General features: G+C 43.4%; 1 protein-coding gene across 1 annotated transcript; it reads left to right on the forward strand.

The window, feature by feature from the left end:
* Nucleotides 1-15,744: 15,744 nt before the first annotated feature.
* LOC139655406 (ubiquitin-conjugating enzyme E2 D2) lies at nucleotides 15,745-26,319 on the forward strand. Its single transcript, XM_071532802.1, has 7 exons — nucleotides 15,745-15,994; nucleotides 17,522-17,585; nucleotides 21,506-21,537; nucleotides 21,806-21,883; nucleotides 22,093-22,198; nucleotides 23,355-23,448; nucleotides 24,893-26,319. Exons 1-7 carry the CDS (start codon nucleotides 15,971-15,973, stop codon nucleotides 24,936-24,938), a joined length of 444 nt encoding a protein of 147 aa, XP_071388903.1. The 5' UTR covers nucleotides 15,745-15,970; the 3' UTR covers nucleotides 24,939-26,319.
* Nucleotides 26,320-26,873: the final 554 nt, after the last annotated feature.

Here is a 26,873-nt window from a genome sequence, read left to right on the forward strand (position 1 = left end):
ATCCCAGGACATCCCAGGACATCCCAGGATACCTTAACCAAAGAGCACCCTAAGATATCCTAAGCCACCCTATCCTAAGGCACCTTAAACACAGCTAAAGGTGCATTAAGACACTCTAAGATACCAAATGGCACCTCAGGTCACCCTAAGATATCCAGTAGCACCTTAGGACACCCGAAAATATCCAATAGCACCTTAGGACACTTCAAGATGCCAATGGTGCCCTAAGTGAGCCAAGTCATCCTAAAGACTACATAAGACAACCAAGAGCACTGTAAGACTGCATAAGAGACCCAGAAGAGCCCCCTAAGACTGCATAGGACCCCAAGGAGCACCATAAGACTGAATAAGATCCAGAAGAGCACCCTAAGACAGCATAAGAGACCCAAGAGCACCCTAAGACTACATAAGACCCCAAAGAGCGCCCTAAGACTGTGCAAGACCTTTAAGAGCATATTAAGACAGCATAAGACACCCAAGAGCACCCTGAGACATCCCAGGACACCAGGAGCTGCCAAGCTGAAGGCGGGTCTGGTTTTCCTCGATTCAGAATAGAGGTTCTGCGGGCTAAAATCAGCTTTGACTTTCAGGTTAGGATTGATTATCACGTTAAAAGGTTTGCACACCCCAGGCGCTCAGAGGACAAAAGCCAGAACTTGAAAAAGAATTACTCACGCACACTGGTATTTGTGTGACTTCATATTTATAAAAAGAAAGAGAGAGGGGTGAGACAATAACAGGTCAGCACTAGGCTAAACCCCCTCCCTGCAGGAGCTTGTGGGGAAACAGCATGGTACTGTGCCGTATTGTCCTGTACTACTGTACCGCACCGTAATGTACTGTGCTAGAGAATGTAATGACACTGGGCACAAGAAAAAGCTCCAGCACTCTTGTGAGGCTTACCCATATGCAGGCATCCAATGACTTTATGTATAAGTCTGGCTTGTGGTAAAAGTGCGGCTTGTGGTGCAAGTGTGTGTGTATGTGTGTGTGAGGGAGAAAGAGGGAAGCGAGAGAGAGAGAGAGAGGGAGTGTGAAACTCCAATTGTGAGAGCAGTGTGAAAGTAGGGCAGGTACAAGAGAGTGGAGAGCAGCAGAGAGACAGAGAGCTTGGGGAAAGGAACTATACTTGGGAAAACTATACTTGGCATTTAGGGAGCAGAGACAGGAGAGGTACAGTACCAACACAGTCACATAAGAAAGGTCTTTTGCACCTGACAGCTGACCGTTTGATTGGCTCACAGTTAAAGGGGAATGCCGCTAGATTTCATACCTCAAACAACTCGATGGGTTCAAAACCACATGGGAAAGATAAAGATTCAAGGCTGTCAGGGGTTAAGAGCTGCGTTGGAGTGTTATCACATCATCATGTTTTGACACTCACACCAGGTTTCATAGTGATAGGGACATCCACCCAGTGCGGTTTTCATTCAAAGTGTGTTGGAACATGATACATAGTTTGAATAACGCATATACAATTTCATGCTGATCCACCAAAGCAAGTGGCAGCACAGTATTTAGCCATTCAGTGATGTTAAAGGGTAGCGCCAGTGCAATCGAGGACTTTGCCCATCTCAGTGTCTAGCAATGATTTTATACACGGCCCTGACAACTTTAGATTTGAGTTGAATTGATATGGGTTTTGAATTGAGTTAAATTTAAGATGACAAATGTCATTGCTTCCAAATAAGGCTGCAAGATATCACGAATCACATTGTGTGGTTTTCTTTGATATAGCAATTTTGATATCAATTGCGATACATGTGGGTACAGTGTGTTCTTCTTCAAAGTTTTGGTTTCCTTTGGTGGCAGAAATGAACCTGCATCTATATTTCATTATCACACAAATATTTATAATCTATATTCAGAAGTACAAATTGTCATCAGATTGTAATCAGTTTGGTGATGCCATCTTTCAAATTCATTGGTTAATACTGGGCTTACTGTCTGTCTGATAAACCTGGTTTATATATTTGAGTATCTTAGTCCCATAATGCTCTGGATCAAGTCTGGACAGTTAAAAAAAAAAAAGAAACAAAGAGAGAGAAAAAAGCATAAAGGAAATAACTGTTTTTCTTTCATTTAAACTGGATGACATTGACACACACACACACACACACGCTAGGCCCATATCTAAAAGTTGTAATTTGTTTGTCTTTCTCTAGTTTTAATTGAATCTTTTGTGTCCTGTTGTTTCTTGCTAAAGGCCTTTGTCATTCATTTGTTTTCTAAAGGCCTTCATCAATAAAGAAATCTGGAGCAAGGCTAGCTAGATAAGGTGAGAAAGGAAAGTTAGATTTGTAAGGCAAAGAAAACTTGAACCACAAATAAACAGCGAGCAAACCTAAAAAGTTTTCAGAGCCAGCGGGGCTTGGCACTGGGTCCACGGTAGATTCACTTTCAATTCAGTCAAAAATGTAAATAGAAGCTGCAGCTCATTGCTAATGGTAGAGCCTTCATTCTCAATTTAAAATGGATATATAATACCTTTTTATCACAAGATGTCTAGTTAATCAATTTTGCATAATTGAATTGAAAGTGATTTGACCTCAGCCTTGCTTGACACTTGAAGATCGTAATATTGTAACCTTAGATGGAAGGACAGTTCTAGCTTGCTCATCAATCTTAATTGCAAATGCATTCATTTACACCAGCCTGAACAGGACTGCAAAGTGAACAGATACAGGGACAACCCTGTACTCCAAGTCCCTGAAAATCAAGATCTACCCTATCTAACCACACATGGACACACACTACAAACACATCAACACATTTCTAAAGCATTCCCCAACATAAACCCGAGAATAGTGCACTGCTATCATTCATGTTTAGCCCAAAAAACCCAAATTACAATAGAGTTACAGCAAGCGCCACTACATAACACCTTCACACCCTTGGCAAGGAGAATGAGAAGTGTTTGATATATTCCCCTGAAAGCCCTGGTGTGGTATATCAAGCACTTCCATTACATGTGATGAATCACAACCTTTGAATGCGCAGTGTGCACCCATGTGACCAAAGCAAAGTTAAGATGGAGTAGCAGGCAGAGAAACCTTACATAGAAAAACATAGCAACGAGTGAAGTGGAAAAGAATGGAGGAAAATCCTTCTCCTGAGTCTGAATGTGAAATCGTTGTTATAGTTGGATCATCGTCTGTCATTTGGAGATATGGAATGGTTTTAAACCAGATGACAAGTCAAAGCCCCAGCAGCAGGAATTCCCCTCTGTCGCAGGGCAGAGCTCAACCTTCAAGCTTCTCCAATGGGACCCTTGCCAGCTCATTCTGACACTTTCCTCCAGCCTTACTCTTCCAGAAAGAACATTTACCCTTACGCAGGATCTGATGTAACTCGCCCTTGTGTTATCAAACTACAGTCCAAACCTAGGCTTGGATATTGGAGAAAAGAGTTGCAGGGCAGGTATGTTGTTGGGTTTATCACCTCCCATAGCAGATGCTTTGTTGAATCAGACACATGACACCTCCAGAACAGTGAATGTGGCGTCCCAGAACCACCCTCCCACACTACACTGACACTACATGGACACTGTACCTACACTCAGGCTTACACTTAGCCTGCAACATCTCACCTAATCATTTCCACACTCAACATGAGTCTCAACAGTGGCAGGCTAATGAGATGGCTGACCCTTCTGCCTTGAAACAGCCCGCTCTGCTGTTCAGGAACCATATTGTTCTAACAATGTGAGACTAATGGGAAAACTAACCCTGCTCGCCTGAAACAGAGAGCTCTGCAGTTCAGGAACTCCATTGTACCACATATTGTAGGCTAAAGGATTGGCAGACCTTGCTGGTTTGAAACATCCCGCCCCAGAGAGTGAGATATGGTGATATAGAATGAGATATGGTTCCTGTCTTAGTTTAAAGATGAATTCCCATACTTTTGGTCACAACTACTACTCTTTCTTTTCAGCCAGATCCAATCTTTTCAGCTGCCTCTACCCTTGCCCTTCTGGTCTGACATACACTCACACTTCCTCACTCCTTGAGTAAACTGCCGGTGGATGTGGTGGGACGGTGTATCAACCTTGGGAAAGAACTTTGCTTTCTCACAGTATATGTCTAAGCTTTGCTGTGTGTGGATACAGAAGACAGGCCTAGTGTGTTCCACTTTCCGAAGTGGTGGCAAGTGAAGTGAGAAAAAAAGCAATTCGTCCGGAACGGTCCTTTTCACTGAAGCGACCAATCGCACAATGCGTGGCTGCCACCAGTGCGTGCGGGGTGAGATGGACCAAATGGTTGAAGATGAGCAAAGAGCTGAAGGCATTTCTAACCACTTCCTAATGTACTTCCTACATTTACTTTAACTTCCTTCTGGCCCCACTTCCCATCGCTGAAGTACCCAGCGCGTAGTTTATTCAGCACCAAAGCTGCCAGCTCAGCCAAAATCTCAAAATCAGGGTGCTGTGAGGGAGAGCCTGAGAGAAAATCTATGACATAGCTTTCAACCAAATCTCCTAAATTTGTTTGGGCTGGCCTAATAGCCTAACTGGGGCAGAATCTGATCAGAATCATCTTGTTATTGTGTGCGTCCTCCCTAATGGCTAAAGTTAATTATGGGGATATTTCATCAGTTTTAATAACAAGGGGACACTATTCCCAGTCAGAGGCGTGTGCAGGACGGAAGAAGTGACAGCAAGTGGGAAATGGACATCTTGTAACAGATTGCAGAAATGATTACCCATTATCCATCTGTTCTGATTTCTGTATCTGTCCTCCAAATGTTGTAAAACACAACTGAATAGGTGTAATGCAACATAAAGTCATGTTTCGCAATCAACTGGTTGTCAGATCATTCTTCATACCTACTCATGGCTGAAAAGAGAATAAAATTTAGATAAAGGATTCTTCTCTGGGCTGAGCAATAATGTGGCTATAGGTATTTTAACTGCAATAATGCAGGCAGTAAGAAATTATACTTCTATGATTACAGAAGCATATCATAGAGGCAACCCATATGTTCTACATGCAGTCTATGGATCGATTGATTACAGTGCAACTCTATGCTTGTTTAGACTGCATCTGTCCAATAGATGTCCATCTAGTGACATCGATCAGCAGTGATGGAATGCCTGCATGTGTGTGTGTGTGTGTGTGTGTATGTTGGAACGTGTTGCCCTCTCCAGGACCCCGTCTAAAGTGATTGTACACATCTCCCGAGATCAGTTCATCCCACCGCCTGTCTCTGCATGAATAAATGAAGGAGGGAGGAACAGAGGGATGAAAGAATGAGAGCAGCGAATGAGAGGAGAGAGACATAGAGAGAGAGAGAGAGAGAGAGAGAGAGAGAGAGAGAGAGAGCGAGAGAGCAGAAATCAGGGTGCATAAGAGAGAGATGCGACTATGCACATGCATGTTGTGTGTGTGTGTGTGTGTGTGTGTGTGTATCCCTCCACCATCTTTGACCCAGATCAGCTAACACAGATCCATGGGTCTTTGAAGGTGGTGGTGGTGGGGGGGTGGGGGGCGACTAAAGATTCGTTTGAAGTTATTCAATTAATGCACACTACACACATGAAGCGCCATCTGTGTACACAGACACATACACACACGTTCACACATACAGACACACACACACACACATACACACACACACACACACGGAGAGAAACAACGGCCCATCCCCTAACAGCCTGTCCTCATTAGACAATCCCTCTCTATCTCTCTCTCTCCCTCTCTCTCTCTCTCTCTCCCTCTCTCTCTGGAGTACCTCATCTATAAATAGCCCTTGCCCTGCCACCCTGCCCATAGGGCAAAGAGAGACCTGTCAAGGTGGGACCCCTGGCTCACAAGGATGACACCCCAACCCGCCACACACACACACACACACAATCACAAACACACACACCCACAAGCAGTAATGCAGCTCACACAGGGCTTCAGGGAACCGTGGGGGAATGGGACAGCATGTTACACTAAAAGGAAATATGTCCAATGTGCCCCGAGCCTTGCCAGAGGTGGCGTGTGTGTGTGTGTGTGTGTGATCGTGCATGCATGAGTGCATGCTTGCATGTGTGCATGTCGGCTATGGCCCCACTCAGCCCTGGTGATCACTCTTCACGCAATCACTGATATGTTTAAAAGGTCAAAACTTCCAATAGACAAATACCACCTCTGAAACTCTGAAACTGTCCATTTCTTAAAGGGACACTTTGACAATTTGGCTGCAGTAAGGAACGCTAATAATGCTAGCATGGCATTTCAGGCAATCATCAGGATGTTGCCCCGACTCAGCAGATAACATTAAGTCCAGATTTTGCACATCCCAAGATTCCTGCCTGTTGATTCATGGAAAAGGGTTTCTTTTATCAGCAGTGACAGAAGAAGAGGATTGATAGCATCATGTCCCTCTACTGTGATACTAATGCTAAAGACCGTGTGGACCATTGTAACAGAATTCATACTGAGTTTCTATTCTATTCTATTCTATTCTATTCTATTCTATTCATGCCTAATCTATTCTGCCTTATGCACATACAATTCAAAAGGCCGTGTCCAGTCGAATCATTTCTTCCACCAACTGCGATTACAACTGCACAACTGAAAATACAGTAACCAAACTCTGAAAGTAAGAGTCACATTCACACATCTTGGCTCTGAAGCCGGCTTGTTTTTCACACACGTACAGTTTGCATGAGAAGTCCCTGAATCAAAAAAAGGGTGTGAGAAGAAGCCCATTGGTTAGGTCAGGGGATGCTGTTCTGTCCCTCAGCGATGTGAAACACGACTTCCCCTCCTCTCTCTCTCTCTCTCTCTCTCTCCCCAGCTACTTCACCTCCTCCGTGGCCTTGTCACATTCTCTCCTTCCCTCTCTCCCTCACCTCGCCCCCACACTCCCAGCCTGTCGCCTCTCTGTTCATTCCTCTCAGTGTGCTTTGTCCTTTGGTCTCCGCAGCCCCATCATCTCTCTGCACCGCTAACACACACATCCGTAACATGGGGACGGCCGTCCGCTGTCTGTCTGGTAGAACGGAGGTTTCACTGGAGTTGATCTATGCCCCCCCCCACACACTCACACTCACCCAAACACATACACACCATGCTTTCTCCTGAATCATTCTCACCTGACTGATGAACTGCTGTGTGATTATTTTTGCTGCATATTTGTGAGAGAAGGTGCATTTACGTGTGTGTGTGTGTGTGTGTGTGTGTGAGTGTGTGAGTTTGTGCGAGGGCATGTGTGTGTGTGTGTGATGGATGATGTGTATGGGGATATAGGCCGCTTAGTTTGTTCCACTATTGATGCAGCTGAGCTCCGGTGGCCCAGCTGCGTTACGGCGCACACATACAAACACACACACACACACACACATACACATGCACATGCACAGGGGCGCCGCTAGTTGGGGGAAACAAGGGAATATTTTCAGGAGGGCCCAAGCAAGAAGGGGCCCTTCAGACAGGAGAGGTGACACTGTTCTAAACTAGATGGATATTGGGGGCTAGTGTCATATCTTGTCAGGGGGCCCAGAATTCCATAGCAGCACCCCTGCACAAGTGCACACACACACACACACATCAGAAACCAGATACACACGGACATGGTAGGCATATGCACATGCATTTATGGGCAAGAGCACAAGAAAGCCCCCCCCCCCCCCCCCCCCCCCCCCCACCTCCATCAATGCACGACTGCACGCACGGAATACCCGGGTATGCCCGAGCAGCGCGTCCAACTGTCAGCTCCGGCTTCTTCCAGCAGAGAGACCTTGTGAGTTTATTAAGGAGGGGGGGCGGGAGGGGGGGGGCAGTGAGCGAGACAGCCAGGCACCGTCGCATGTGACAGGCTGCGTGTCGTGGAACGCCACTGCCAGCGTTGTTGTGACCCGATAAGCACGACAATCCGTGCAGCTCCGTGGATAATAAACCGAACGGTGCACCCCCTCTCTCTCCCCGTCGCCCCCCCCCCCCCCCCCCCCCTCACCCCCCAACCCCCCTCCTATAACCGCCCACGCGTAAAGAGACACTCTCATAAACACATAAAATATGCCATAATCCAATGATGCAGTAACAGCATTAGGGGCTGTATGCATCCTCCTCGTTCGGGCAATAGGCTCCCATACGCAGCTCAGCATCCCTAAACTCCATTTTGTCTCTCATTTGACACTCAGTGAGAGAAGAGGGGGAACCTGTACGGAGACACGCGAGACCGAGAGGCACATTTTCCCTCTGACATTCAGCCCTATATACACTGACAAAACGTCGACTTAAAACGGCACGTAGGCCCGTCATGTGCATTCTGTTTTTCAACGTCACATCAGCAAACATCAGCCTTCAAAATAAGACTACTACAGACGGATACTACGGCTGGTTTTATTCTAGGCCCCTAGAATTAGAAGCGGACTGAAGGGTATCAAGGTGCGCCCTCGGCCCCTCGCGAAGTTGTCATCCTACCTACCTACCGTTCAAACCGATCGATTACCTGACGCTGGCTCACATTTGGCTGTCTAAAAATAAATCTAGATCGCCGATGTAGGCCACGTTATGGAAGTAGTCGGCTCGTCGAGCGCATAGGTGTCAGCATGATGGGCAGCGGGAGATATATAAGACAAAAAAAACTCTAAACAACCCTCCAAGTGACAAGTCCCCCAAAGCATCTTTCCCTCCCTCTCTCTCCCTCTCCCTCTCTTTTTTACATCGCCGCTTACAAGGGATTCATGCAACATCATCCCGTGACACCATCCACATCCACAACCACATCCACAGCACAACCAGAACCAGAACAAAACGCCAAAGATCGCATATTACGGATAACATTTCTTGTTTGTTTGTTTTTTTTTACCTTTAAGTCTGCCTTTCGCTGTCATCGTCAAACTGCTTGATGTTTCATTGGAACAAGATGCTGATCTCTCTCTCTCTCCCTCTCGCTCTCTCTCTCGCTCGCTCGCTCTCTCTGCTCTTTCTCTCCCTCTATCACTCTCTCCGTCTCTCTCTGTCGGGTATTATTCAGTAACGCGAAACCACCGCTAGGAGTGGGAGCGCGTAAACGGGAGCTCATGCAGCACAAGGGTGTCGCACAATGAGCCTCGGCTATACATAGAGGGAGAGAGAGATCCCCCCCGTTAGAAAATGGGGTAATGCCTTGGTGAGGGGGTGAATTCTAATAGAATAACGAGGGAAGACCCTGATTATGGCGTATCGTGCTGGATACCCCCCCACCCCAAAGCACACACACCCCTCTCCCCCCCCCCCCCCCCAAAAGGTTCAGAAGGCACATGCATGGTGACTCGCCATCCAAATAGGCTTTATTATAAGGTACTATAATAAAAAAAAAAAAAAAAATAGGGATGGATGAACAAAAATAAACGTGCGAATATAAGAGGCACCGGTGCAACAATAAGGGATGCAAACAGAAAAATGAGACAGATGAGCAGAATTACTGGCACAGAGGTAGTGCTCACTGGCCGTGCAGGATGTTTTTTTTTTTTTTTTTTTTTTTTTCGTGGCATGCCTACATTTGATCACCCGGTCGGCGGGACTCGCGTTGCAGTCGGACATCCTGGAGTCGGGACGGGAACGGGACCAGAGCCGAGGGAAGGGGGGGGGTGAGAGGGGGAGAGGGGGCTCTCTGTCTCTCTTCCTCTTCTTCTCCTTCTTGTTTCTTCTTCTTCTTCCTCCGTCAAGGGCCGAGGCTGTGGCGGCGCAGCGGGGTCCTCGGGCGGGCGTCGGGAGTGTGCGCGGCGGTCGCTGGCTGCTTCTGCCGCTGCAGCAGTGGCATCACTCGGTGGAATCTCCGCCGCTCTCTCTCGGACGGGGGAAGCCTGCTGCTGCGCCTGCGGTGACTTTGGGGGAGGATAGGCGGATACCTAGCTGCTGTTGTGGCATGCTTTGGATCCCGAATTCTTTTTTTTCTTTTTTTTTCTTTTTTTTGAGGGGGTGGATGGGGAGGGGGGCGGGGATGGCGGGGGGTGATGGTGGTGGAGCGGGGTGGGGGGTGGACTCTGGAGGTTAGAGGGTGAAGAGACGCCTTGAAGAGAGAGAGAGACAGAGAGAGAGAGAGAGAGAGAGAGAGACAGAGGGAGGGGGGTGGGGGGGAGGCGCGCAGGCTCTACCTCTCCAGGACGCCTCTGTAGCTGTGCGGTGCGGCCGGCAACACCCCGGAATGGCGAAAGGAGGAACTCCCACGCAGATACACACACGCACACATCACTCTCTCTCTCATACACACGCACGCACGCACGCACGCACACACACACACACACACACACACACACACACACGCAGACTCATACTGCCATCCTGTGGAGGCATTGATTGCAGGGCTTTCCTCCACCACAACAACTGTGTGTGTGTATGTGTATGTATGCTATACAGTATGTGTGTGTGTGTCTGTGTGTGCCTGTATGCGTGTAGAAGTGTGTTTGACAGAGTGATAGATTACACATTACATGGCCCTGTAGTACTTCTTTTTATAAGATGCCATTTTCGGTCAACCCAAGGCTAAAGGTCATGTAATTGTGATGAAAGGTCTTTTAGGTCTTTACCAGGCTACAGCATATGTCTATGTGAGAGAATGGACTCACTCACACTCTCTGTATTGGAACCAAGTAGGTCTGTCCACTATTCAGACAAAACAGTTGACCTCCATTCAAAACACAGATGCTTCATTCTTAAAAAGGATGTGTCATTTTTAGCACATTGTCTTCTTTGGGACAGCACACAGTTGTATTACTTTTCAACACAACACGTCAGTGACAGTGCATTTTAACACAACATATGTTGTTATTAACACATCTACTGTAGATAGATGTTGGAAAGTAACACCAATGTGTTTTGTCCCAAAGAAGACAGATGTGTCAAAAATGACACATCCCTTTTAAGAGTATTGGGTTTATTAGGTCTACGTATTTGTGAGCCCAAACCCAACTAAAGCCTGAAAATGTTAATACATTTTGAATGATGAATAGCTAATCTGCAATATTACTTATCTTACATAATAAATATTGCCTGAGCCCATGTGAACCAGTTGAGTCTGGTCAAGTTTGGGTATAAATGTCTAACTCTATGTCAGGAGTGACTCTGCTATACTCAACCTACTTTGATCTGTACAAAGAGCCATTACCAACACACATCTGATTTTAACTATCCCATTAGATTCACATATGTAGAAACCTATATATTGGATTTTACAAGGAATGGTTATCATAGGTGTTTGGTTGAATTAGGACCAGGATGCCTCCAGAAGGCTCAATAGGAAGCCTTCTTCTTCTTCTTCTTCTTCTTCTTCTTCTTGTTATTCTTCGGCCAGTAACTATTAGATCATAAGGCCTAGAATCAGTCATTTGTTTCTCAGATTCAGTGGCTCAACACAAATCCATTGCATGGTTTTCATTTCAGTTGTGACAGTTTTCCGCCATTTTGACCTTTACGCAAAACCAATTTTTCGCTATTTTTCCCGCAAAGTTGATCCAATCTCAACTAAATTTTGCACACAGCATATATGGACTCCCTAGATTTTGGCTATTACCCAGAGTTTTGAAAATCCAAAGCGTTTGGGTGTGGTGCACAACTGAATTTGATGGTGAAGATGCACAATGAGGAAGTGAGTCCTGAACACTTGATGGTAGAGTAACCAAACTTCAAATATGCATTTGTGACAAAGTGTGACAGACAACATGTGGTTGCGCTCCTCAGCGCCACCATCAGGCCAACCCTGCAACAGCAACTATTTTTTTTAATTTCTCCTACAAAGTTGTCTTAATTGCCACCAAATTTTACACAAAGCATATTTCAACTGCCTACATCGTCTTTGTGTCACAGAATTTTGATACTTGTAACCATTTAGCTTTGGTGCACAAAAGAAGTTCACGGTGAAGACGCACAGGAAGAGACAGATTTCCTAAATGCTTAATGCTAGACCATCCAAACTTCACATAGGCCTACCTGTTTGCAAGGGGCCATGGGGCCATGCTGAATAGCTCCACCATCAGGACAAATTGGAAATTTTTCAAATGTCAATATGTCAGGCAACATTTCACCTGCAGTTACAGGACTGTTACCAAAATATTCTATTGTTTTAATTCAATGTCTTGTGCTGTCCAGATGTTAATTTTAAGGTCTATGTGTTGTGCGTAATGTTGTCTTGTCTTGGTTTTAGATTCATGTTTTGGTTTTTCTTGTTTCTTTTGTTTGTTAGCGTTTTCTGTATGTGTATCATGTAATGTTGTAATGTTGTCTTGGACCCCAGGGAGACTAGCTGGTCGTCTAGGCGTCAGCTAATGGGGATCCTTGTAATAAACAAATAAACTAAATCGTCGAGATGTAGAACTTTTCCAAAACGATGAATCAAACTTACAATATCACTGTCAAATCACTTGCACCATAGGCTTAGATTATCATTATTATTATTATTATCATCATCATTATTATTATTATTGTTATCATTATCATTATTATCATTATTACCACACTCTAGTTCTTTAAGGGTCAGCTGCTGTTAATAGTTATGTTATTTGTCATGTCAACTACTGTCAGAAGTGCATGCCACTCAAAACTTGTCCAGAAGCCAAAGCTCTCTCTGTGCATTACCATTAACTGTACAAACAGGATGGACCAGTGGTACACCAGGAGGAAAGAATCGTCCATGTGATTTGGGAGAAAGTGAAAGTGAAATTAATTTCATGTTCTATTGTCCTATTGTATGATCAGCTGATGTGGCAAAACTTTATCAGTAAAGCCAGCGGGGACACCAATGTACTGTGTTGTGTGATATAATTTGTTTAGGAAGATCTTTGTTATACACACATATTGCAAGGTGATATATGGATGTGTCTTGTCTTATAAGACCATGTGGGCTGGAGAACACATACCACAGAAATAAAATCAATCAAATAATCAGTCAGTGTTGTGTATGTGCTCTTAATATTTGCTGCAAACAAGATATTGCCTAAAGATTCGACTTGAAGTGAATCAGGATGCGAGTTTGTTCCCACCCAGTAATCAGTAACAGGGTAACTTTACTTACTCAGACTAAAACAGCAGCAGGAATCCAGAAATACATGTACTGTAATCTAATCCATAAAATTAATTCCTACAAACCAGAGACAAGAAAGCCAACAATCTGTCATGTTATCAAGAACCAAACCCTGAAGCTGTTCCACTGACAAGGAATAAAAGACACTGGGAGCTCTCACAGGGGACATGGGGACATTTTAAGGTTCACAGGCTAACATAAATTTAAATAAAGTCCATTTGAATATAAAAGGTCAGTCTCTATAGTCGCCTGGTTTATATTCACTGTCTTTACCCTTATTCTTTTTCAGGGTCACGTGGGGCTGGAGCCTATCCCAGCATGCACTGGATTTCTGAAACACCCTGGACAGGTCACCAGTCCTTCACAAGACCAACACAGAGAGACAGACAGTAACTCACATTCATACCTAATGGCAATTTAGACTCTCCAATCCACCTGACCTACATGTGTGTGGACTGTGGGAGGAAACCCACGTGAACATGGGGAGAACATGCAAACTTCACACAGGGCCAGGATTTGAAGCCTTACAGTACTTCCCTATTCATTCAGACTACCGCTCTCTCCATTGTTGTGTTTTAAGCTGTTTTATATATTTCTGTATTCTGTCTTGTATGTTTCTGTTTCTTGTTTATGTATAGTCATGTGAAGTTTGTCACAAACCAAATTTCCTATTAGGGACAATAAAGTCTTGCTTACATATGTAGATTGTAGCTTTGAGATATAGAGTTGTTATTATTTTAAAGATTTTTTTGATAAAATCCTAGCTGCTGCATTCTGAATGAGGTGGAGACTTGAGAGTGACTTTTGACTGAGGCAAGAACAGAGGAAGTTGCAATAACCTGAGAGAGATGAGATAGTAGCATAAATGACCATCTCTACATCTGTGAGGGATTAAAATGACTTGATATTTTATGTATTACTCAGCTGTAGGAAACATGACTGGACCACTCTCTTTATCTGTTCTTTAAAAGTAAGAACTGGAGAGCTGGGTATCGTCTGTGTGGCCATGGAAAGAGATATTGGACTCTATTTTCGGAAATCCTTGATTTGATGTATTTCCTGTTGAAACAGGATGCTGGGGGCAGGACACAGTGACAGATCATTCAAAAGTCTAAACCAATGGAATATCAGTTAGGGAGAGAAAGGCAGTTTTATTTGATGGGAGTTGATCCTGAGTCCCATATAACCGCAGTCTGGAGGTCCTGTAAAACTGCACTATTGATTTTGGTGGCTTCAGTGACCCTTAAGTGTTTCATACCAGTCTTGAGAGATATGTTGGTATTTCTTAACTGGATAATTAGTCAGTGCTGTTGCAATGTCGAAGCCCTTTGCTTGTATAGCTATCTGTTGTCTAATACAGGCAGTGTGCGGCCTGCAGTGGGGTTGACCATACCCCAGCTTTGTTGTAGGAGTTGTACTCCTTGGTTTGCTTTTGTTCTCTTTTTTCTACTTATTATAGTTCTGTTTCATTTGTAAAATTAAGCGTATTATTGATATTTTCCTTGTCCATCTATGGTAACTTAAGCCTGCCATAACTAACCATACCTCTTTGTCACATGCATAGGTTTTACTGACACATTTGTATTTCTTTGATTTCGAGTGGAGAGGCCCTCTGTCGCAGGAGGCTAGAGGTCAAGAAGTTCCCTCTCACTGCATGTTGTGGTGTGGTAAGAATAACTAAGGTCAAGGTATGAATACATTAATAAGTTGGATATTGCTGTTAAGGTATCTGTGCATGTGAGATCTGCCAGTCATTTTTTTGTCCTTTGAAATTATCGTGGAATAAACTCATATTTTACTAATCCAGTTTTATTGCAGCCTTCTTTTACAGTGCACATTATTTTTATTTAATAAAGACTCATTATTTTGAACTGGAATGCTGTCTTGTCCTCAATTATCAAACTTGGTGTTTGTTAGTTCCTAGGACCACCTCATGTATACAAAAAGGTGGCATTGTCCAGCAGATACAGGCTGTCAATAAATAAGAGGCCCGTTCCTACACCAGTTTTGTTAGAAAACCTTTAGCCTACCTGAAGTGCTCTGCTGTCTATCTCTGGGCCGGTGACTTCACACCTGCAGCTGAAGAAAAATGGCATAAACGCTTGGACTACATTAACTTCTGCTTTAAATTTGTATTTATGTGTAAGGAATGTGTGTTTGAAGACTAATTCTATTAAATACTGGCCTTAGCAAATAAGATGTATCAATCCTGCACTTAAACTGTCTGCTATCTTTGTGTACAGTTATTGTAGGTCTGAATGCAGACTAAAGAGGAAAGCAACACTTCCTCAAAATAAGCCTACAAGTGTACCTACACTGGTATCGCGATGACAGCCTGGTTTGCCCTTACGATCATATCACTCCGCGCTTAAAGCCCGGAGAGTATACGATTTGTATTACACTTCCCCTAAAAATGTCTAGTGCCGCTCGGAAAATGCAACCAGTGGGTCGAGAATTATTTAAACTTATTACATTTCCATTTTCTGTATGTCCTTGAAAACGCACACTAAATGTCTAGTAGTAAACCATTTTGTACGGGCTCCCATGAGCTCGCCTCAGTGCAAAATATGTGCTGGGAAGACATTTTGGCTCCGTTCAGCCAATGTGAATTAACGACCTGCCCGTCGCTTGCGTGGAGCCAAAATGACGTGAGTTGCACTTGTACGCTTTCAATGCGCGTGGGCGCGCATTGAAAGACCGTTACAGTTGCGCATGTCGGCGGAAGGCTTTCTACCAACAGCGCAGGAGAGTGTGATTTGGTAGCCGCTGCAGTAGGAGGAAGGACCGCGGTTCTACCCCTTGTATCTTTCAGTTTCGCCTCGAAATTATATTGGTGGCCCCTTCTGATAGCGATCAGTGATTTGAGTGTACATCAGCGGTATTCTATGATATATATTTCGTAGTATTACCCACCGGGCAGTTACATCAATCGCCATTTTAATCGCACGTTTTCCGTGACAGCAGCGCTAGCACAACAATGGCTCTGAAAAGAATTCACAAGGTAAGGAAGTCAACGACGAGGCCTAATATTTCGCAGTTTGGTTAGGGATTTATATCCACGGTTGCGCATCTGATGCTTGTCTGACATTTATTAGTGAGGAAAATGTAAGAATATTGACTAAATAGGGTTCAGCTTTCAACTTCCAGCTAACGGAACGGTAAAGTCTCTCAATAGCGAGTGACGACAGGGAGGGCAGCAATGCGCCGCTTTTCGGTGTTCACTAATGTTGCTGGCCCATTTGAAGCGTTGCTACAAATGGGCCAGCTCGAGCTAACTCAGCCGCTGACTTATGTTAACTTGCCGTTAGGTTAGCCATTCTTGGATATGTTTGGCTAATATTGGCCACCTACCCTAGGCTTACCGTGAATACATTCCATGCTAGCTAAAAAGGGTTGTATCAACCAGCTACGACTTCTGCTAGCTAACGGTATCGGCTCAATGGCTGACGCTAGTGTGTTAGCTGTATCTGGCTATCTGTAGTATCTGTCTCGGTTGTTAGCTACCTAGTTGAGCTAAAGGGTTCTCGTCTACATCGTTTTTATTGTAAACTAGTTAGCTTAGCGCTTTCTGATAACATATATCCTTAGTTAGTGCGTAGTGAGTGTAGCAAAATATTTGGCGACGGCTAACGTTACCTAACCTTACTTAGCCTCCTCCTTGATTTGACAGATAAGTTAACCAGCTAGCAGTAACTATAGTTCGCTAGAAACAGGCCCCACGCGTCGTTTGCCTTTGATGTCATGTCGCTGACAGCAGAGGCGAGCAGCATTTCGCTATTCATGTGCCATGTTTGGTTGAGTTAGTTATGTGCAAGCTAACATTGCTAATATCTGAATTTGTTTTTGCCATACTATTAAATTAGCCCATGTCCTAATGTAGCTGACAGGCCCGCATGATGTCCCCCATGTTGGCCTCCCTGTCTTGTTGTCGAACCTAAGTAGCTAGTTTTAACTGCAGCTTTCACACAGTTTACCAAGCTGTCGTGGCGTTATTGTAAAGCCGCTGCTTTCATGTCGCCATGATCTCAGTTTGACTGTCACATGTCATGCTACCTACAGTACCTGGGGAAAAGCCATTATGTAATAGCGGTCACTCAAACAATCAAAGCTCAGTCATGGTTACATCGAGTGCTGTAATAATGTTGTGTCTTAGGAATGGCTAGGGGACTGGAGTCTGCCATGTTACCAGTGCAGTGAGATATTGTAGCCATTGCAATGGCATTGGCCTTGAAAGTTGTTTACAATGATTGGTCAGCTTTTTAAAGGGCTCATAAATGGGTATGTTGATTTGTGGCTTACAAAAGCAGACTCAGTCTATTGGTCATCAATAGGTGTAATAGATCTTTAATGAGCTAATTTTGTTTGATGTTGGATGTTTGTGTTGCCATTTCCAGCACTGGAACAACAATGTAACAATGTTTTTTTAATAGTTGGATAACTGCTTATGGAGATACTGTGAATTCTGCACCACTTCATCAGAACCACAAGAACAGAACACCTAACCAAACATCTTGTTTGTTTGTCTCAGGAGTTGAATGACTTGGCACGGGACCCGCCAGCCCAGTGTTCTGCAGGACCAGTAGGAGATGACAGTAAGTTCTCTGTCCAAACCAACACAGTCCTGCTCACTCTGCGATTGCGGTCTTGAGTTATCCTTTTTTATGACAAATTTGTGCTTCATTGTCACAAAATATCTCACACATGCCTTGTAGATATGGAGCTGTGCCCCAAACAACTTCCTGTATTGTAAGTATTGGTGAGGGCATGGTCTGGTGGGTGGGCATGGTCTGATGGGTGGGCATGGGTATAAAGGTTTGCAGGTGTGGGCTGGTGCGGCAGTAAATTGTGCAGGTGCGGCACAAAAAGCAACGGGAGGGCCTTGAAAAAACAGGCCCGTGCAGACCTCTAGTCTAGATCAATGCATTAATAGCAGACCGCGCAACCCCTAGAAAACAAAGTGTCACTCATAACCAAATTCGCTGTGTTACATTCACTGTGTAACTTTATCGTTCCAGCTGTAATATTGTGAATCGTGCCTCCAGTTCTAACTTTTAGCAGATCTGCTTTTTCAAGGGAATTTCTGAGATCGTTCTGTGAGATTTGGACCCAGAAAATTGTCCAAACAATTTTGGTTACCATAGACTGTAACAGTATTTTACTCAAATGCATTACACAAGACTTCGTGTGACTTGCAGGAAGGAGGAGAAAGGAAACTAAGAGCACCAGTGAACGTGCTGGCTTCTGATGTTTGGTGTCCAATGCATTCTAACTAATTAAGGAAGCACTTTTTGTTTTTGAGCAAGTAGATCCAGGAAATACCTGGACTGCTTCTTATGAAATGACTGGTGACTGGTTTATTACACAGGTGTATATTCCCACCTCCATAGCTATAGCTGTATCAGTTTCACTTTTGCTTACAGGACAGGTACAAGGGGATTTCTCATGTAGCTAATGTTTTTATTTCAGTAATGTAAGAATAAACAGGAAGGAGATTTATTTATTTACCCCATTCCCCTTCTCCCTATACCTTTCTTTCTTTTTTTAGAGCAAATGATTTATGACAAATGAAACCCGGAGAATACTTTCCTAAAACCAGTTTTCCTGTTATTGGAATTGTGTAGCTGAGATCCATATTGTAGATATTTTCTTAGAAACAAGTAGTTTTCCTTTTTTTCTTGTCAATAAAAGCTAGATGCTTATGTTGGAAAGTCAATTTCAAAAACCCTCATATGATTGTTGTTTTCAACAAAACAAAAGGATTTCTTTTTCAAATGGAAAGCTTTGGCCATCAGAGCATCTTGTCGTCACAAATTTTTGAAAAGGTAAATGTAAGTGAGCGATGCAAGAAAATTGGACACCGTCACAAAGTCTATATCAGCCATCAAGGTGTGAAATGAACACTTGCCAAATACAGGTAAAAAAGGACAATGGCGGCCATTTTGGCAGATGATCCTTTGATAGTGTTATTGGTCAGAAATCAACATGTACATTTCCATGCCTTAAAGCTAAAACATAACACAGTTTTGCATTACTGCATGTTTTTCCACTGAATAATAAAGATCGTTGTTCCCTCCTTAAAGTCCATGTTGGTGGTATTGCTGCTGGCTGTGTTGAGACAGAATGTAGCCTGTGAAGTTTCTTACCTCTGTCTCAGGGAACGTCCTGCCTGCAGCCCCTGTCCCACCTGCAGTTCCACACTCTCTTTAACATGATCCCATCCACCTGTGCTCATACTTTGAATATCGTGTTGTTGTTCTTGAAGATCTTATTGTCCGTCTCCCACCACATTCTGACTGGAGTGAAGTTTCGAGTGCATCTCACACATTTGTGAGTAGCGGTAGCAGGGCAGGAAACTCACTTCTGTGTAAAAGCCACAGTAGACGGTGAATTCCAAAATTCAAACCTTTCACTGTGTCTCAAGCCAACTAGATTTTTTTTTTAGAATAGACTATGACCACCAAATGATGAGCATTTACTTACCAAGTTGGCTGGTAAGTTTGCTTACTCACAGCCAAAATTTCACAGCCTTTGGATGGTGGGTGGTGTTAATTTCCCGTTTTAAGTGATAGAGTTACACATTATCAAGAGGAAAATGTCATTGGTGAATAATGGTCTGTCTATCTGATATTTAAGGGTAACAAGCTCTAAAAGTCAGACCCACCCGGTTGTGGTGCATAAAGTGGAAACTACAAAATTGATTTATGTGGGCCAAATTATTGTCTTTAAAGTGACACAATTTCACCATCATTACAGTAAACATTTTGAGTTTGATTAAATGAGGATGGGGCCAGTCACCTCTATGCAGGCTAAATGTTGGCCAGTTTTTAGCAAAGTTGAGTGACTAGTTTTAATTTCACATCTTTTACAAGATACCCTACTATGTACATTTGGGCAACATCCAGGAGAGACCCGTTTACCTGTGTGTCACCAGATCAATAACAATTTTCCATTTATGCACTGTGAAAGCATACAAGAAACATACAAATATGCTAGATCAATATATATAACAGTATAATAGTTGTTTGTATTATTGTCCCCCTTGATGAAATCAGGGGAGGGACTATAGATCTCCCGGGTCCGTCCGTTCGTCCATAACAAAACATAACATGCACTGCTACACATAACATAACATGCATTACGCTACAACACAGTGGTACATCAACAGAACGTCACTGGCAGAAAACGGAAATCTACAACACAGTAATACATCAACAACAACATCTTCATCGTCACAGAGGAAACGGTGGAGCAGTCATGGGAGGGGGGTTTGGGCAGGTGCTGTTATGTATGTATGTATGATGTATAGCAGAGGGAACAAAGCTACAACACTCTTTCAGCATTTTCAAACACTAATTAGCACTAATGAAAGGGGTGCGCTACCATTACAGGGCAAAACAAGGAGACATATTGGTTCCTGATTGGCGCAGACGGAGACGGCATCATTTTGGGGAACGACATGTTTACTGTTGCCTTATTATTTGATGGAGCAACAGTGGATTTTAAGCCATGTTGTAATGAAACTGCGTGTTTTCCATCTGCAAGTCCCACCCTTGATTGAGAAGCTGAGTTTACAACAGGTGTATATTTCCATAGCCTAATTGACCTAAAAAAAAACACGGGTGGTATAAATATTAGTAATAATCAGTTAGTTCAATTGTAACACGTTTCCATGGATCTTATACTGTTCAAGTGAACAATGATGAGTTTACTGTCACAGCATGTGTTTTCGATAGTTGATCTATATTTTAAATGGGGCTGTTTTATAAAGAAATGTGGGATTGGCAGATCTTTGAATATCAACACGCCACTGTGGCTGAAAAGTTGGTTTCCCACTGCATGATGGAATATAAATCAGTAACAGCCATGTTGCTCCCTACATCTTAATATTGGATCCACAAATCCTGTATAGTGCGGGTTCTGCCATCCAACATCACGCAGAACCACTCCACTGTAGGCTAAGGAAGTGGTTCTTGTAACACGCGATTGCTGTGGTCACACCTGTCGTTTCAATGCAACATTTATCATCGGATCATGCCAGGATGCATAAATTGGACAAGTTTGAACGCTTCCAAATCGGACTTTGCTGGTTTATGCGCCCTTGGTTGTTTTTGTCTTCACCGTTTGCGTTGTGGAAGCTGCACTGGCCTGCCGCTGTCCTTTTTCACTTGACACTGGAGTTTCTTTTTCTATTACTCCTCATCTCAGGGTAACAATTGCCTGCTACCCTGTATTTTTGGTATCAATCATGCAAGGCCCTGGAACATTTGGCTGAATTCAGATATGTTTACTTTACTGCCATCGTCTGATCCTTTACGTCCATGCATTTTTTTTAGACAAGTTATTTATGGTAGCAAAGAACATTTGTCCTCAGTTGATCCTGGATGCAAGCGTCTCTTACTCCCATGCACAAATAGACAGGCACACTTCCATGTGGCATTATTTATTCCCACAACAGTCAACCACACGTCATGTTTTTAGTGTTTCATAACCAATTTGTCTGCTTTCGTTTCAGTGTTTCACTGGCAAGCCACAATAATGGGACCTGTAAGTATTCACTTAGTCACAGCCTTAATCATACTGCTTTATTTGCAGCACTCCTTGTGCAATAATGCTCGCATATATAGTGACAAAATGGCCTATCATTACTTTTTACTCTGAAACCTGTACTCTTAACCCTGAATTGTGCTCCTGCAAGAAAGCACAGCCAACATGGCATTTGACTCAGTGTTTTTTCCATTTTGTGTGCATGTATTTGTCCTTAGTGTAATTCAGTCACTAATGAGATGAATGGCTTTCTTTCTCTACCCATTAGAATGACAGTCCTTACCAGGGCGGGGTATTCTTCTTGACCATACACTTCCCCACAGACTACCCCTTCAAACCGCCAAAGGTAAGCAAGACACACACACAAACGCACAGAAACGCATCATGCATTTGAACAAAGTAACGTTGTGACACACGGCGGCACGTGACTGTTGCCTTTTTAGTCGTAAAACACACCACAGCTTTGCATCAGTCAGTTTCCTGTCATGTCCCCCCCCCCCCCCTTTCTCTCTCCCTCCCCCCTCCCTCATTTCTTTTCTCTTTGTCTACCTGCAGGTTGCATTTACCACAAGAATCTACCACCCAAATATCAACAGCAACGGCAGCATTTGTCTTGACATCCTGCGATCACAGTGGTCTCCGGCTCTCACCATCTCCAAAGGTAGGCTGCCTTCAAACACTTAGGGGCTAAAGTGCACTGTCAAGAAAAATGTCAAAACTTTGATGATGCAAAATGAATTATTTTCTTCTACCCGTAATTCAAACATAGTTCAAACTCAAAGTAGCCTCATTAATTGGTTTTGCAGATACATGGAGGGCTGTTGATGCTTGTATAAACAATGAGTAATTGGTTGATGTGATTTTTAATGATGGCCGACTATTAAATGAGAGAGGAAAATCAAGGTAGCGGGAATGAAGGAAACATTTCAGTTTCCATTTGAAGGGAAATGCGTGCCACAAATGGCACATTTCATCATTTCTCATCTTGAGGTGCTTCTACTGGACAGTAGTATTATCTCTCTGAATGTTGGCTTTAGCTTGTTTCTTCTGGCGGTGGGTTGTTTGCTGATGTGCTCACAAATAGTGGCCTTTGTGTACAAGGATCTATCTAACCACCTTCCTGTTTCTGCTTTTTTTAAAGATATATTTTCTTGTTGAAAATCCCAATTGTCTGTATTGTCAACTCTCATATAGCTCTGACAAATATACCGCAATGTACACTGTAGAATATATTTTCCCAAGTTCTACTGGTAAAAGCTAAAACTGTTGAAGCAAATGTAATGGCATGCTGTCTCTCTTATGTCATAGTATGTTGGATAAAAGAATATGCTTCAGCGTATGATGACGGATATTTTTGTCTATTCAATGGCAATACAAAGGTGGAAAAAGCATTATTTGGTGTTTTGGTATATGACTATTGGCAATAAAATGATGTGTCATAGGTTCTCTGTCATGCAGGACATACTAAGGCGATCTAGTTTATTGTTTTTTTTCCCTCCATATTGTCTTTATAGTCCTTGGTAATATGCCATATTTGGCATTGTGCTCTGTGTGATCCACACAGCACAAGGAAGAGTAAGTCAGTTAATAAGGATTTTAATTATGAAGTCTAGATCAGCATCTAGGAGTTACTTCTCCTTACTCTTAAGTGAAATGTTAAACATTTCAGCATCAGTTTTGTCTCCACATTTCTTCAATCCCCTCCAGCCTGCTCCGTTGAAGAGCTCAGTTGGAGCCGGAGGAAATGAGAGTCTGAAAACATGTTTCTATCTCAGTGCTGATTGATTAACATTTAACCTCTGCCCTGTCTCCTCCAGTCCTCCTGTCCATCTGCTCTCTGCTGTGTGACCCAAACCCGGACGACCCCTTAGTACCCGAGATCGCCCGCATCTACAAGACGGACAGGGAAAAGTAAGTTCTTCGCCTCACGTAGTTAATGCCTCTCATCAACATTCAACAAAGCACTTGGGGTTGTCGGCCTTCATTTATCAGACAATATACAAGGCAAACTGGTCATACATCTTGTCTTCACTGGCCAGGGTGTAGCTGTAGCTGTGCTGCGGCCTGTGTTGATCAAAGCCAGTGTCAGAACCTGGCCAGAGATGGCCTGAAGCTCTGTCATGCAAATTCATGGTAGATTTGGAAAAATATTTGCTTTAAATATATCTTACAAAGTTTTAACTTCCAGAAACCTGTATCTGTGTCACCCTGCTTACGGTTTGCACTTGTGTTTTGTTTTGTTTTCCCCCATAAGTCATTCAGATTTAGTTTGAAATATCGTGATAATGTAAAACTGTGAACCCAGTATTGTGTATCAAACTGAACCATTATCTTAATGCATTTGTTACATCCCTAGCAACCAGATTTAATAGATAACGTTTAAGTTAAATTTGATTGTTTCACAAAGCAATTGAGTGGGAAAAGAAAAACAATGAAGCTCTACGGCTTTGCTGTTCTTACTCTCTAGTGCTGAATCTAAATGCTAATTTGTGGTGTGCAACAAGTGTTATTGTCAAATCCATTTTTTGGGCTAGCTGAGTAATCAATGAAAAGGCAAAACCAGAAAAAATACCACAGCACAGCTATCCCCAGCTGGATAGACTAGAGCTAATAGAAACACAAGGTATATAAAAGAAAACATGTGAACCACACACACTTCTATACTGTAAGAACAGTGGTTATCTATTTTCAGAATTGGTATAGTATGTCAACTAATTGGTTGGTTGTTCTGACATGTTGAATCCCATCATTTGATAATTTTAGTCATTTCTTTTCATCGCCTTGCCCTAAATCAGTGTGGGTACATTGCTGTGTGCAGTTTACTGATGTCACCTGAAGTTCAAATTTTACGGTTACCTCTCGCTGCCGTTTGGAGCCGCCAGGTTGCCCAGTGCAGCTTTAATATCTGCAATCTACTTTTAGTTGGTCATTAACAACAATTAAGCGGCCTGCCTGCCTGAGCGCTGAATATGCAGGGAGACGCCTGTATCGGATCAGTATCTGTGACACTGATGTTGCACAACACCATTATGCAGCCTCTCCAGGTTCCTGCGATCCCATTTCCCCTCAGATAGAAGCGCTTGTGATTCTGACCTATTCACACAGCTTTCCATCAGAAAACGCCTCACGTCCTTTGAGGAAAATGACAAGGACAGCAGTTTTCACCAAGCTCAGTTTGATCGCAGGATGCAGTCCCCCTGAAAGCACTTGTCAGCCAAGGGATCACTGAAACTCCACTGACTGTCTTAATATGCTGCTTTGTAACTACTTGAATAATGTTATAAGCCCATATTTTCTTTACAAGGCTAAACAACTCATTCCTCTCTCTCTCTCTCTCTCTCTGCTTGTGTTGCAGGTACAACAGAATAGCTCGGGAATGGACACAAAAGTATGCAATGTAGTGTTGGGGTAGAAATCATGGCCAACCACCTCTACGACGTAAGGTTAGGGGGAGCTTCAGAAGTAAAGAGAAAACAAACAAAAAAAAAAAAAAAAAAACATACAAACAAATGAAAAAGTTTAAAACAAGATCTTGTTGGTTTCCATTGGAGTGCTTTCTTTGAGCCACGCCTCCCCCCCTTCACCAGAGTACCTGTTAAAAATCCCTCCACCCCCCCCCCCCCATTACCCCTCTCTCTCTTTCTCTCTCTCTCGCTCTCTCTCTTTCTTTCTCTCTCCCCCCCCCCCTCTCTGGTGTACATATTCTCAACTTGCGATGGTAACCCCTCCCCCCTCCTCCTTCACCACCTATCCCTCCCTCCTTCCCTTGTGACCTCTCACCTCCCGTCGGACCTCCGTATCCCCTTACATTTTCTCACCATGCAGGTTGGGCTGTCACCACCCACCCTCCACCCTCCACCCCACACACACACACACACACGCACACACACACACTCACACACACCTGCAATCCTCACCCACTCACTCCAAAACATTTTTATCACTAAAAGCATTCCTTTGAGCATCTGTAAAACTTAGGGGACCTTTTTTTTTTCTTTTTGTTACTTTTTTCCCCCATTTTTTTCAGGGAGGGGGGGAGGGGGGTATGAGATAGAGGGATTTTTACACTCTGTACCCTTTCTTGTTTTGTTTTGTTTTTTTCCCTTTATCATTCCCTGCTGTTAGAGGTGACAATTCAAGAAAGCCGTTTCCGCACGCGAGTCGAGAGGCACTCTGTATTTTGTACAAGGAATACTTAAAAAAAAAAAAAAATCATAGCAGGCTATATAAAATGGGGAGGAAATATGTATATGGCCCATTTTGGTCTTCTTCTGTTGGATTCTATGAAAGCACTTGAATTTATCCCCACACCTCCCACTCCCCCCACCCTCACTATTGCCATGTAACCAAGTTGTCTCCCCTTTATACACACACACACACACACACACACACACACCACACACACAGACACACACACAGACACACACACGCACAAACTCTTAACCCCCGTGTCTCCACCACCACCACCTCCACATTCAAGTGGAGGTTCTGGACCAGGTATTTAAGCAAGTTTTTTTTTTTTTTTTTTTCTCTTAGTTTAACCTGTGTTTTTATCCCCCCCCTCCCCCCCACATAACTCTTTAGGTTGCATTATTATTTTTTTGTTTTTTTTGTTTTTGCTATTGTTGAATTAGAGGCTAACATCTTTAAAAAAAAAAAAAAAAGGCTATGGGACTGGCTTGGGCTCTGGGTGCGAGGAGAACCCACTCTCCTTGCACAAAACCTCTGTATATTGAATTACCTGAGAGGCTCGTTGAGCTTTGTGTGTTGATTAAACTGTGTAATAAAAGCCTGCGACTCCCGTGTTGACTCATTCTCAGGCCCCGCTGGAGGAGAGGTAGGAACGGGTAACGTGACGCCCGGTCGCACCCACGGCCCACTTCTAGGGAGTTTAGACTGGGGGAGTGATGCCCGTCGGTACCCTACTGCATCACTGTTGATGGTCACTTATTTCACGTGTCAAATATTGCATTCTTACTTTTTAGAATCTCTATTTTTTTTTCTAATTTATAGACATTTTTGAGCATATCAGTTGAGCAGGGAAAAGCAAATGGTATGGTGAAATTTACTGAAACTTTACATTCAAGGAAAATGTACATTCACATAATTAAATGAGATTTTATTCGTATTTTAATTTCCCAATATAAACAGTCAAAAGTGGGTGGGAGTGGGGACAGGGAGATGTTCTGCATCGCTATAGCACTGGGAACAATTAACCCATTATTTTGACAAGATGTGGTTCCACATGTCTACTGTCATGGTGCTGCTTGTGCTTTACCTTCTCTAGAGTCTACTGTTTTAAGACCCTGCATTCATAGAACATTTCAAATACATTG

This window comes from Centroberyx affinis, unplaced genomic scaffold (genome assembly GCF_046629955.1).
Source record: "Centroberyx affinis isolate AG114_WGS23_722 - 3 ecotype Tasmania unplaced genomic scaffold, CSIRO-AGI_Caff_v1 ptg002251l_1, whole genome shotgun sequence".
Taxonomy (NCBI): Eukaryota; Metazoa; Chordata; class Actinopteri; order Beryciformes; family Berycidae; genus Centroberyx; species Centroberyx affinis.

Excerpts from the sequence above, each read along its gene's own strand:
- LOC139655406 (XM_071532802.1), top strand. The coding sequence starts at position 15,971 with ATGGCTCTGAAAAGAATTCACAAG. Across the intron at positions 15,995-17,521 it reads CTCTGAAAAGAATTCACAAG|GAGTTGAATGACTTGGCACG; the intron begins GTAAGGAAGTCA and ends TGTTTGTCTCAG. Across the intron at positions 21,538-21,805 it reads AAGCCACAATAATGGGACCT|AATGACAGTCCTTACCAGGG; the intron begins GTAAGTATTCAC and ends TCTACCCATTAG.